This window comes from Oncorhynchus nerka, linkage group LG17 (assembly GCF_034236695.1).
Source record: "Oncorhynchus nerka isolate Pitt River linkage group LG17, Oner_Uvic_2.0, whole genome shotgun sequence".
Taxonomy (NCBI): domain Eukaryota; kingdom Metazoa; phylum Chordata; class Actinopteri; order Salmoniformes; family Salmonidae; genus Oncorhynchus; species Oncorhynchus nerka.
In genome coordinates, this window is record NC_088412.1 from 40,226,720 (window position 1) to 40,239,074 (window position 12,355).

General features: G+C 43.7%; 1 protein-coding gene across 6 annotated transcripts in view; it reads left to right on the forward strand.

Moving 5' to 3' along the window:
- LOC115145220 (protein cramped-like) overlaps positions 1-12,355 on the forward strand; it is a 46,916-nt gene that overhangs the window by 24,634 nt on the left and 9,927 nt on the right. For 5 of the 6 annotated variants that reach the window (XM_029686621.2, XM_029686620.2, XM_029686622.2 and 2 more), the window contains exons 9-12: positions 2,258-2,339; positions 2,625-3,773; positions 4,111-4,279; positions 4,481-4,641. In XM_029686621.2, the coding sequence (XP_029542481.1) occupies positions 2,258-2,339; positions 2,625-3,773; positions 4,111-4,279; positions 4,481-4,641 (1,561 nt within the window). The remainder of the gene's footprint in view (positions 1-2,257; positions 2,340-2,624; positions 3,774-4,110; positions 4,280-4,480; positions 4,642-12,355) is intronic. The other variant, XM_029686623.2, reaches the window with a different exon arrangement.

Consider the following 12,355-nt stretch of genomic DNA (forward strand, 5'->3'; position numbering starts at 1 on the left):
TGGTTAGCTGTTGAAGTTCTCTGGGTCTCCATCTAATTAAGTAAATCTGCTTTTAGTTTGAATGCACCTCACTGCTGGAACAATTTACAACAATTTACAAAACACATTACAATTGGATGTTCTAGTGCGCTCAGGCAATTTAAAATGTTGATTTGAGGACCTTGTAGCTGAGGAATGTAACTTGGGTTGTGGCGGTCTCTAAATTTTATCAGCTGGTTATTGTCACGCAAATAACTGCAGATCTCATGGTAATTGACCGATAATTAACATTTAGCATCTCCTGGCTTCACACACAGCCTACAAGCCACTGATGCAGTCATTTGGAACATCCCACATTTTAAAATGTCTAATAAATCAATTTAATATAGCCTACACATCACAAATCAATTGTTTAATTTAGATGGGTCTAAAGAAACATGAAGAAAATGTAGTCCTATTTCAGAAGAACAGAATAACACTGAGAATATTCTGCGTTGTCCTTATGTTAGGCTCTGGTCTGACTATGCCATATATGGTTGGGCTACATTAGTTTATTTAGCTGACAAGATTTGCTTTGAAATCATGGCATTATTTTATAGTAATGAAGAGCTGAATAAAATAAAGGATATTTTCTTAACGATATGAGGGAGTGTGTATATGCAGCTATTGTGTTGAGCTGTTAACAAAGACTATTTTTATATGCTTAATTTAGAGTTATTTCTGGAACTTTAATTGTGATGAACATTGGACTGTATGTTTAGATTTTTAATACATTCTAAGGCTGCATGATGCAACTCAACTCTACCATGGAAGGCATGAGCTCTGCTTTGTTTTTTTGCGCAGGCTGCACACTCCAACAGTCTCTCATTCACAATTTGACAAGGACTTGATAATATTCTCACCGGGGCTCGACATTCCCGGCTGCATCCCCTTTGTGTCGCCGTAATGCCCCCCCTTTTCACCCTGAAAATAATAATAATAATTTCCTTCTCCTGCCTGCGTGCTCCGAAGCACCTAATTCTTAGTTGCCAAAGCCCATCACGTGATCGGGTCCACATTTTACTTTTCGTCAGCAAACAAGAGGAGTAGGCCTAACGAACAGCAAAAGCACTAGCCTATGTCAATCTACTAACCCCCATAGTACAAAAGTTGACATTCTGTGCATTTTAAATAAATATTTCAAACATTGCCTGGGATAGTTGTGGGATGCGATAGATCTCAAACTAATACAACCACGTGCTGTTTCTAGCCTTACTGCACACAAGCTGGGCATTATTCACAAGTGATAGGCTAATATTGTCACCCATCAGACTTTTTTAAATTTAATATTGTCTTTACATATATACTAAATCATGTGTCAATTTCGATTTAAAATGGACTATTATGCACCTGTCTCAACAGGGGCAGGTTGAAAAATACATGTAATCTATGCACTTTAGTGAATGGAGGACGCTTTTCCCGTGGTTCATTTTCATGCCAGCAAGGTATGCTATACTCCTGTTGTGCAGAGAAGCAATATGCTTAATATTAAGAAAATGTATAAATAAATAGAGTAGGCCTAGCCTATTGAATGTAGCCTCTATTAAAAAGAGGATATCAAAACTCTCATGCAATTGCATAGCCTATAGAAATATTGCTTAACGAGCGTGGTCTCATGAAGTGTTTTTAAATGTTCTATTATATTTTGCAATGTCGGAATGATTAGAGGGACAATAGAGTGCTGAATACCAGGCAGTTAGCAAGTTTGGTAGGTTACTAATGCCGCTTCAGAGCTTGGAGAAGCCTAATTACTGTGACTAAAAGGTCAAGTGGAATTTGACTGCGGTTGTGACTTGTGACCGCCGGTGTGGAGGTAATACGGTCACCGTAACAGCGTTAATTGTAACTGTTCTTCCCAAATTTTGTGTTGTATTTTTATTTTTCATTGTATTGATTGCTGTATTACTGTGACCAGGGCACCCTGAGAATGAGCCTGGTCTCAATGGATTTTCCTTGAATAAATAATAGATTATATTTTGTATTTTTTATAATAGAACATTAGGTGTGTTTGACCGTGTGTAGGACACACAACCCTGACTGTTTGTATCCCCATACATAGTGGCCATTACATGAAGTTTATTGTCATTATCATATTTTGGTTTAAAGATGGGTTTTGCTAGGTTGTATCCTGTTGAACATGCCCCTGTCAGTGTTTGAGCTCTGTTGTCGACAAGAGCTGTCTTTGCTGAGAAATGTAAATATTTTCTAACATTGTCCATTCTTCTGTGGGGTGATGCAGGATGGTGGTGGAGCTGCATAGGAAGGTGTCCAGCCTGATCGAGTTCCTGAAACAGAAGTGGGATGTCCAGGATCAGCTCATCGTATCCTTCCACATCATAGCAGTCATATCATGCCCATCTTATAGCACTTAGACCACAACCTAACTGGTACATTTTTTAAATTTTATTATCTTTGTCAAGTATAGAATCGCGTGAAATTAGCACCAGACAACCAGCCGGTAAAAAGTCTCAATTGAGCTGATCCATAGTACTTCAAGGGATCATCGGATATATTTAGCCTAGTTGATGCTCAGTTCTTGTTTTTGTTTATTTTACTTTGAATCTACCGCTTCTCTGCTGACCCTCCCTTGACCATACTGTGTTCAGCTGAAGAGCCTGCAGGAGCGCGAGGCGTTAGAGGGAACCCAACAGCACAGTGGTGGCGGTAGCGGCAGCCCTGCTCTCCCCTGCAGCGCAGACGAGGACCTGTTCCTGTACCCAGCTGAGACCAGCACCCTGACCGCCCTGCCCAGCGTAGCCCGTGTGGTCCACTCCAAGGCCTCCTGCACCGTCCACTGGCACGAGAGCAGCAAGCCCCGCTCCGGCCCCAAGGAGCTGATCCCCACTGCCCAGATTCTGGGCATCCAAGGGGCCCCGCTCCTCCTCCTCCCCCGGGGGGGTGTGGCCAAACCGGGGCGGGGCGGTGGTGGTGGGGATGCTCGACGGGTAGGGGGCGAAACCCCTGTATCCACGCCTGAAGGAGGAACGTCGGGAGGAGGAACAGGACCAGAGCACAAGAATCTGAACCAGATAACATCTCCTCCTCCTGTATGTCCTCTTCCTTCTCCTTCATCTTTGCTGCTGTTGTCTCTGGCTCAGAAACAGGAGGGTAGTGCAGCCGTGGGGCAGGTGGAAGGGGAGAAGGGGCTGGGGGGAGGACCAGGGGTAGGGAAGGCCTTGTGGGCCAAGGAAGGAGATGGGGACTCCAATTCTCAGGGCCAGGGGGGAGGTTCTTGCTCTGCTACTGAGCCATGCAGGCATGACGAGCGGACCCCAGGGGTTAATGACAGTGCCTCTCCAGAGAGGAACTCCCTCCCCCTGTTGGACCCCCTGCTTCCCACCACACCTCCACACACAATGGTACCGCGACAGGTTGAGGACGTCCCTCCTGACCAGGGGCAGGGGTGGACAGCAGCCCCAGGAAAAGAGGAGTGTGATGGAGGCACCCCAACCCCGGTGTCAGGCGGTCGGTCGGCCCAGCGGATCTGTGATGAGGGCTGGAGCTCGCGGGGGTCAGACAGCAACGTGACTCTGGCAGAGCTGTACCTGATGCTGGGGAAACCTGGGAAACTGCAGCTGGTGTACGAGTGGCAGCCGGCTGCTGTGGCAGCCCCGGAGCTGGGGGAGGAAGGGCTACAGGGACCAGGGCAGACATGCCCACAGCTACAGTCACCACGCCCTCTGCCCCCACTCTCCACCCACCGCGTCCTGCACTGTTTGCTCCGGCTGGTGTCATCTGAGGTCAACCCCAAACCTGTGAGTCAACACCGCCCTTAGTGGGGCAAATTCTTCATAGCCACTGGACACATTCAAATTCTCTACACTTCGCCTGACGTGGTCACTCCTGCACTCTCCCTCATGGATTTAAAAGTAATTGACTGATGTGAGGATTATGGTGGTAACTCCCTCTAGCCATGCTTACACCAAACATTTTAAATGCATGAAGGGGAGGGAACGAGTGCACACTTCTGGAGAAGGGTAGAGAATTGGGATGAAGACACTGTTGGAAACTTTGTAAACAGATTATGCAATGTATAGCCTTAAGTCATTTTTTATTTGAATGTTCTCTCCCATCTTCTTTCCTCTCCTCCAGGCTCCAGAGCTGTGCTCCACAGCCACGTCTCCGGTAAAGCCATCCCAGGAGGAACAGTTCCTCACCCCCCCAGGCAAGGCCCCGGCTGTGGGGGTACGTAGCCCCAACTGTGGACGACCCCTGGGGGTCAGAGCGGCAAAGCTGATGTTACCAAACACTGGATTGTCCGGTAGCTTACCAAACTCCTCTCACAAGAAAATGCACATAAACACACAACCTACACTTATCGAAACTTCTCCAGTAAACTCAAGTTTTAGGTCAGAGGACCAATTCTTGAAGTAGTGTTTTCTCTTTTACCTGTATCTTTGTAAGACATCTCATGTATACCAATACTAATTAACTGTAACCTTGGCTTTGAATCCCTCCTCAGGTCGTAACCTCCCGCGGCCTCTACTGGTGTCCGGAGGGGACTCAGATGGTGGGGTGTTTGCCGTTCCAACCACCCTGCCCCCCAACAGCTCCCGACACCGCATGTTCTCTCCCAACAAGGAGGCCGAGCTCGCCTTCCGACAACAGCTCAACTCCATCAGCGTAAGGACATTTTGCGTACTTTCTCCATATTGTCTTTCTCAGAAAAATAAGCTAGCTGGACTCTTCATCCCTTCTTATAATTGTATTTTCCCTCTTCAGGGATGCAAACTCGTCTCTTATCAGTGATTTCCAATACACAGTGCATTCGGATTCAGACCCCTAGATTATTTACCACATTTTGTTACGTTACAGCCTTATTCTAACATTTATTTAATGATTATTCTTTTCTTTTTCCTCAATCGACACACAATACACCATAATGACAAAGCAAAAACAAGCTTTTGGAAAATTTTGCGAATGTTTTAAAAATAAAAACAGAAATTCCTTATTCAGGCCCTTTGCTGTGAGATGTGAAATTGAGCTCAGGTGCATCCTTTTTCCATTGATTGTCCTTGATGTTTCTACAACTTGATTGGAGAGGACTGTGGTAAATTCAATTGATTGGCAATGATTTGGAAAGGCACACACCTGTCTATATAATGTCCCACATTGGACAGTACATGTCAGAGCAAAAACCAAGCCATGAGGTGAATGAATTATCCGTAGAGCTCTGAGACAGGATTGTGTAGAGGCACAGATCTGGGGAAGGGTACCAAAAAATGTCTGCAGCATTGAAGGTCCCCAAGAACACAGTGGCATTCATAATTATTAAATGGAAGAAGTTTGGAACCACCAAGACTCTTCCTAGAGCTGGCTGCCCAGCCAAACTGAGCAATCGTTAAAGGGCCTTGGTCAGGGAGGTGCCCAAGAACCCGATGGTCTTACTAACAGCGCCAGAGTTCCTCTGTGGAGCTGTTTATCCTTCTGGAAGCTTTTCTCATCTCTGCAGTACTCCACCAATCAGGCCTTTTATAGTAGTGGCCAGACGTAAGCCACTCCTCAGTAAAAGGCACATGACAGCCAGCTTGGAGTTTGCCAAAAGGCACCTGAAGGACACTCAGACCATGAGAAACAAGATTCTCTGGTCAGATGAAACCAAGATTGAACTCTTTGGCCTAAATTCCAAGCATCATGTCTGGAGGAAATCTGGCACCATCCCTACGGTGAAGCATGGTGGTGGTGGCAGCACCATGCTGTGGGATGTTTTTCAGCAGCAGGGACTGGGGAACTAGTCAGGATCGAGGCACAGATGAACGGAGCATAGTACAGAGATCCTTGATGAAAACCTGCTCAGGACCTCAGACTGAAGCAAAGGTTTACTTTCCAACAGGACAATGACCCTAAGCACACAGCCAAGACAACGTACGCGTGGCAAGTCTCAATGTCCTTGAGTGGCCCTGCCAGGGCCCGGACTTGAACCCGATCGAGCTTCTCTGGAGAGACCTGGAAATACCTATGCAGCAAAGCTCCCCATCCAACTTGATAGAGCTTGAAAGCATCTGCAGAGAAGAATGGGAGAAACTCCCCAATACAGGTGTGCCAAGCTTGTAGCGTCATACCCAAGAAGACTCGAGACTAATCGCTGCCAAAGGTGCTTCAACAAAGTACTGAATAAACGGTCTGAATACTTATGTTAATGTGATATTTCAGAATATTTGTAATCTTTTTTTTTTGCGTTGTCATTATAGGATATTGTGTGTAGATAGATGAAGAAACTATTTAAACAATTTTTAGAATAAGGCTGTAACGTAAAATGTGGAGAAAGTCAAGGGGTCTGAACTTTCCGAATGCACTGTAATTATAGAATGCTTGTGGACTTATATTAAGAAGCAAAGTGGAAACAACATTTGTTGCATGTGCTGCATTAACCATGCAGACTAAACGCAAGTGTCTCGTGGTCAAGTAACAACAAATGCGCTCCTTAAGTGACGGGACAGGGCTAGGTCTGTTTGGAAAGCAGCATGGAGAGAGGAGAAGAGAGCGGAGAGGGATGACTAAAGTAGAGGTGTAAACTATAAAAATGGATGTTACACACGGCATATCACATTTAACAAACTAAACATTCAAATACAGTTATAGAAGGTAAAGTAAAAACCCAAACTGGTTTGTGCATCAATTCCGGAATCTAGTAAAATACCGCCCAGCCCAAGGAGAGACATCTGATTTTTCTCATTGAATGGGTTTTGAGAAGGAGAGAGGACGCATGGAGTCTGCAACTGAGATAATCCCACTGTTCATCCAATATCACGTGTGACAGCTGTCAGCAGCCAGCCGCATCCCCAAACCAGCCATTAGCCTACTCAGCTGTTTCTCTCTATCCGGTTCTTTCAGTTTTCAAATGTTATTTACTGTGATGGTGAGATATGGTTTGCAAACAGTGATGGGGTTTCTGTTGCATTTGTTTAATTATTGGAGCAGCTTGCTGCGTGAGGAAAGTGGATACTTTCAGGTGGATACTAGTCAGGTCCATAAGTATTTGGAAAGTGACACAATTTACATCATTTTGGCTCTGTACACCACCACAATGGATTTGAAAGGAAACAATCAAGATGTGCTTTAAAACTTCTTATGGCTGCAATCCCGTTAACGGGAGCAATATGACAACAGCCAGTCAAAGTGTAGGGCGCCAATATCAAAACATCAAAAATCTCATAATTAAAATTCCTCAAATATACATGTTTCTCATACCATTTTAAAGCTATTCTCGTTGTTAATCCCACCACAGTGTCCGATTTCAAATATGCTTTACAGCAAAAGCACCACAAACGATTGTTAGGTCACCACAGCCACAGAAAAACACAGCCAATTTTTTTTTCAGCCAAAGAGAGGAGTTTCAAAAAGCACAAATACAGATAAAATTCATCGCTAACCTTTGATGTTCTTCATCAGATGGCACTAATAGGACTTCATTTTACACAATACATGTATGTTTGTTTGATAAAGTTCATATTTATCAAAATATGAGTTTACATTTGTGCGTTACATTCACTAGTTCCAAAAACATCCAGTGATTTTGCATAGCCCCATCATTCAACAGAAATACTCGTCATAAATGTAGATGATAATATGGAATTATAGATATACCTCTCCTTAATGCAACCGCTGTGTCTGATTTCAAAAAAACTTTACGGAAAAAGAAACCCATGCAATAATCTGAGACGGCGCTCAGAAGTAAAAAATTACAATAGCCGCAACGATGGCGTCAACATAAACAAGAAAATATTCCCTTACCTTTGATTATCTACATCAGAAAGCACTCCAGGAATCCCAGGTCCACAATAAATGTTTGTTTTGTTCGAAAATGTACGTTATTTATGTCCAAATGCTCATTCTGGTCAGCGTTACATCAGACAAAAAGTTATATTACAGGTCGAAGAAACATTTCAAACTAAGTACAGAATCAATCATTAGGATGTTTTTAACCTATAGCTTCAATAAAGTTCCAACTAGAGTATTCCTCCTTCTTCTTCTTCATGAGAAATGGAACGCAAGTGGGTACCATGAGGAATAAGCGTCATCAGAAAATGGCTACTTGATGGACACCTGATACATTCTGCTCTCATTCACTCCCACAACACCATAGAAGTCTCATTAAAATGTATATTATTGGTTGACATCTAGTGGAACCCCTAGGCAGTGCAACATCATTAAGATCTCAAGGGGATTTCATTGGGGACTCTGGTCAATACATACATTTACATTTACATTTAAGTCATTTAGCAGACGCTCTTATCCAGAGCGACTTACAAATTGGTGCGTTCACCTTAAGACATACAAAGCTCAGATTTCTCACTTCCTGTGAGGATTCAGGATTTTGCCTGCCATATGAGTTCTGTTATACTCAGACATAATTCAAACAGTTTTAGAAACTTCAGAGTGTTTTTCTATACAATACTAATAATATGCATATATTAGCAACAACTGAGGAGCAGGCCGTTTACTTTGCACAACTTATTCATCCAAGCTACACAATACTGCCCCCCCAGCCATAAGAAGTTAAGTGCAGACTTTCATCTTTAATTTAAGGGTTTTGTCAATTATTGTATGGACCGTGTAGGAATTACAACCATTTTCATACATAGCCCCCCCAATTTTAGGGGTTCAAAAGTAATGGAACAAACTAAAAATCATAGATTAAATTGTGAGTTTTAATACCTGGTTGCAAATCCTTTGCAGTCAATGATTGCCTGATTTCTGGAACCCTTAGACGTCACCAGATGGCGGGTTTCTTCCCAGGTGATGCTCTGCCAGGCCTTTATTGCAGCGGTCTTCAATTCCTGCTTGTTCTTGGGGCATTTTGCCTTCAGCAAGTTTAATCCATGCTCAATTGGATTCAGGTCAGGTGGTTGACTTGGCCATTGCAGAACATTCCATTTCTTTGCCTTAGTATCGGTTTGTTTTTGCAGTGTGCTTCGGGTCATTGTCCATCTGCACTGTGAACTGCCGTCCAATGAGTTTTGATGCATTTGGCTGAATCTGAGCTGATAATGTAGCCCTAAACACACAGAGTTCATAGTGCTGCTTTTGTCAGCAGTCATATAAATAAATACAAGGGAACTAGTTCCACTGGCAGCCAGTCATGCCCATGCCACAACACTACCTCCACCATGCTTCATAGATGAGGTGGAATGCTTCGGATCATGAGCCGTTCCTTCTCTTCCCATCATTCTGGTTCAAGTTGATCTTTGTCTCATCTGTCCATAGGATGTTGTTCCAGAACTGTACAGGCTTTTTTAGATGTTTTTTGGAACTCTATTCTGGTCTTCCTGGTTTTGAAGCTTACCAATGGTTTACATCTTGTGGTAAACCCTCTGTATGTACTCTGGTGAAGTCTTGATTTTTGACTTTGACACTGATACGCCTACCTCCTGGAGGGTGTTCTTGATCTGGCCAACTGTTGTGAAGGGGGTTTTCTTCACCAGGGAAATACCTTTTCTGTAATCCACCACAGTTGTTTTCCTTGGTCTTCCTGAGTTCACCAGTGCCTTTCTTTTTAAGAATGTACCAAATAGTTGATTTTGCCACACCTGTTGTTTTTTTCTCTCTGATGGGTTTCAGATTTTTCAGCCTAATGATGGCTTGCTTCACTGGCAGTAACCGCTCTTTGGACTTCATATTGAGGGTTAACAGCAACAGATTCTAAATGCAAATGCATTTTATCTGCTTTACTTGTAAATTAACTAGTGAGGGAATAACACACACCTGGCTGTGGAACAGCTGAGCATCCAATTGTCCAATTACTTTTGGTACCTTAAAAAGGGGAGGACCACGTTAAAAAAATAACATATTTTTGTAAGTGCTGTAATTCATACACTGTTCACCTGATTTGGATGTAAATACCCTCAAATTAAAACAGTGTGCACATTCAGCTCATATTCATTATTTAATTTCAACTCCAATATGCTGTGGTAGACAGGTACAATAATAACTTAGTCAGGTCAATAAATATTTGGACATTGACCATCTTTTTTATTTCGCCTGTAAGTTTTGCCTATAAGGCCTCTGAGTGCCACTGGCGTAGAGGAAACTGAGTACAGTGACAGTCACACTTGTCTTTACAACAGTTTAAAAAGTTTCTAGCCCAAACCCCTTTCTATCATGAATTGGTGCACCTTACATAATTTTATAAAGTATGTTGCGGGCCGTTTTAAACTAAACTCAGCAAAAAAAGAAACGTCCTCTCACTGTCAACTGTGTTTATTTTCAGCAAACTTAACACGTGTAAATAGCTGTATGAACATAAGATTCAACAACTGAGACATAAACTGAACAAGTTCCACAGACATGTGACTAACATGGTATAGTGTGTCCCTGAACAAAGGGGGGGGGTCAAAATCAAAAGAAACAGTCAGTATCTGGTGTGGCCACCAGCTGCACTAAGTACTGCAGTGCATCTCCTCCTCATGGACTGCACCATATTTGCCTGTTCTTGCTGTGAGATGTTACCTCACTCTTCCACCAAGGCACCTGCCAGTTCTTGGACATTTCTGGGGGGAATGGCCCTAGCTGTCACCCTCTGATCCAACAGGTCTCAGACGTGCTCAATGGGATTGAGATCCGGGATCTTCGCTGGCCATGGCAGGACACTGACATTCCTGTCTTGCAGGAAATCAGGCACAGAACGAGCAGTATGGCTGGTGAACATTGTCATGCTGGAGGGTCATGTCAGGATGAGCCTGCAGGAAGGGTACCACATGAGGGAGGAGGATGTCTTCCCTGTAACGCACAGCGTTGAGATTGCCTGCAATGACAAGCTCAGTCCGATGATGCTGCGACACACCGCCCCAGACCATGACGGACCCTCCACCTCCAAATCGATCCCGCTCCAGAGTACAGGCCTCGGTGTAACGCTCATTCCTTCGACGATAAACGCGAATCTGACCATCACCCCTGGTGAGACCAAACTGCGACTCGTCAGTGAAGAGCAGTTTTTGCCAGTCCTGTCTGGTCCAGCAACGGTGGGTTTGTGCCGATAGGCGACGTTGTTGCCGGTGATGTCTGGTGAGGACTTACCTTGCCTTACAACAGGCCTACAAGCCCTCAGTCCAGCCTCTCAGCCTATTTCGGACACTCTGAGCACTGATGGTGGGAGTGCGCGTTCCTGGTGTAACTCGGGCAGTTGTTGTTGCCATCCTGTACCTGTCCCACAGGTGTGATGTTCAGATGTACTGTTCCTGTGCAGGTGTTACACGTGGTCTGCCACTGCGAGGACGATCAGCTGTCCGTCCTGTAGCGCTGTGTTAGGCGTCTCACAGTACGGAGATTGCAATTTATTGCCCTGGCCACATCTGCAGTCCTCATGCCTCCTTGCAGCATGCCTAAAGGACGTTCATGCAGAAAGCAGGGACCATAGCATCTTTCTTTTGGTGTTTTTCAGAGTCAGTAGAAAGGCCTCTTTAGTGTCCTACGTTTTCATAACTGTGACCTTAATTGCCTACCGTCTGTAAGCTGTTAGTCTTAACGACCGTTCCACAGGTGCGTGTTCATGAATTTTTGGTTCATTGAACAAGCATGGGAAACAGTGTTTAAACCTTTTACAATGAAGATCTGGGAAGTTAATTCGTAAAAATCCAAATATCTTTGAAAGACAGGGTCCTGAAAAAGGGATGGATCTTTTTTTGCTGAGTTGTGGTTTGATAACAAATGACCTTGTTTAGTAATGTTACCTGGCTAGTTAGATAACATGGTACCTTGGCTCTGCACACATTTGGATGGTGCAGGAAAAACGGAAAAGGGATAGATAAACTACTCAAAGAGATGCTTCAAAGGTAGGATACATATGCCTAATCAATGTCATTCTGAATCAAAAATATATTTTAATGGTGTTCCTTAAATTCTGTTAGCCTACACTCTCCCTAACAGTTTTGGGAGCTATGTGTGGAAAGTTGTCTGAACAGTAGGCTAAAGATTTCATATAGGCCTAATCTGATTGTAACCCTAACCCTTACTGCCACAATGAAAATGTATATCATTATACATTGGTATTCCTTCAACATTCCTCAAGTCTTGCCCAATCACAGGTAGGCCTTTTGGATATGAGCAAATCAGATATTTTCTGCAGTAGCCTTTTCTATTATACAGTAAAAAGTATGACGTTTAATCCAATGGGTTGTGTTGATTAGAGGTGTGAATATCGGGGACAGGTTTTGGTGCAGAACTTTGCAGAACGTATAGAAAATGTGAACAGGGTGCCTGGCAAACCTTGTGGTATCACGATTCTACTCGGTATCATGATACTTGGCCTGGTATTATGTCTTGAGTAAAAGTTGGTGTTATGACAACCTCATTCTAAAAAAAGGCACATTTTCTCCCAGTTCACACATCTTTTTCTTCA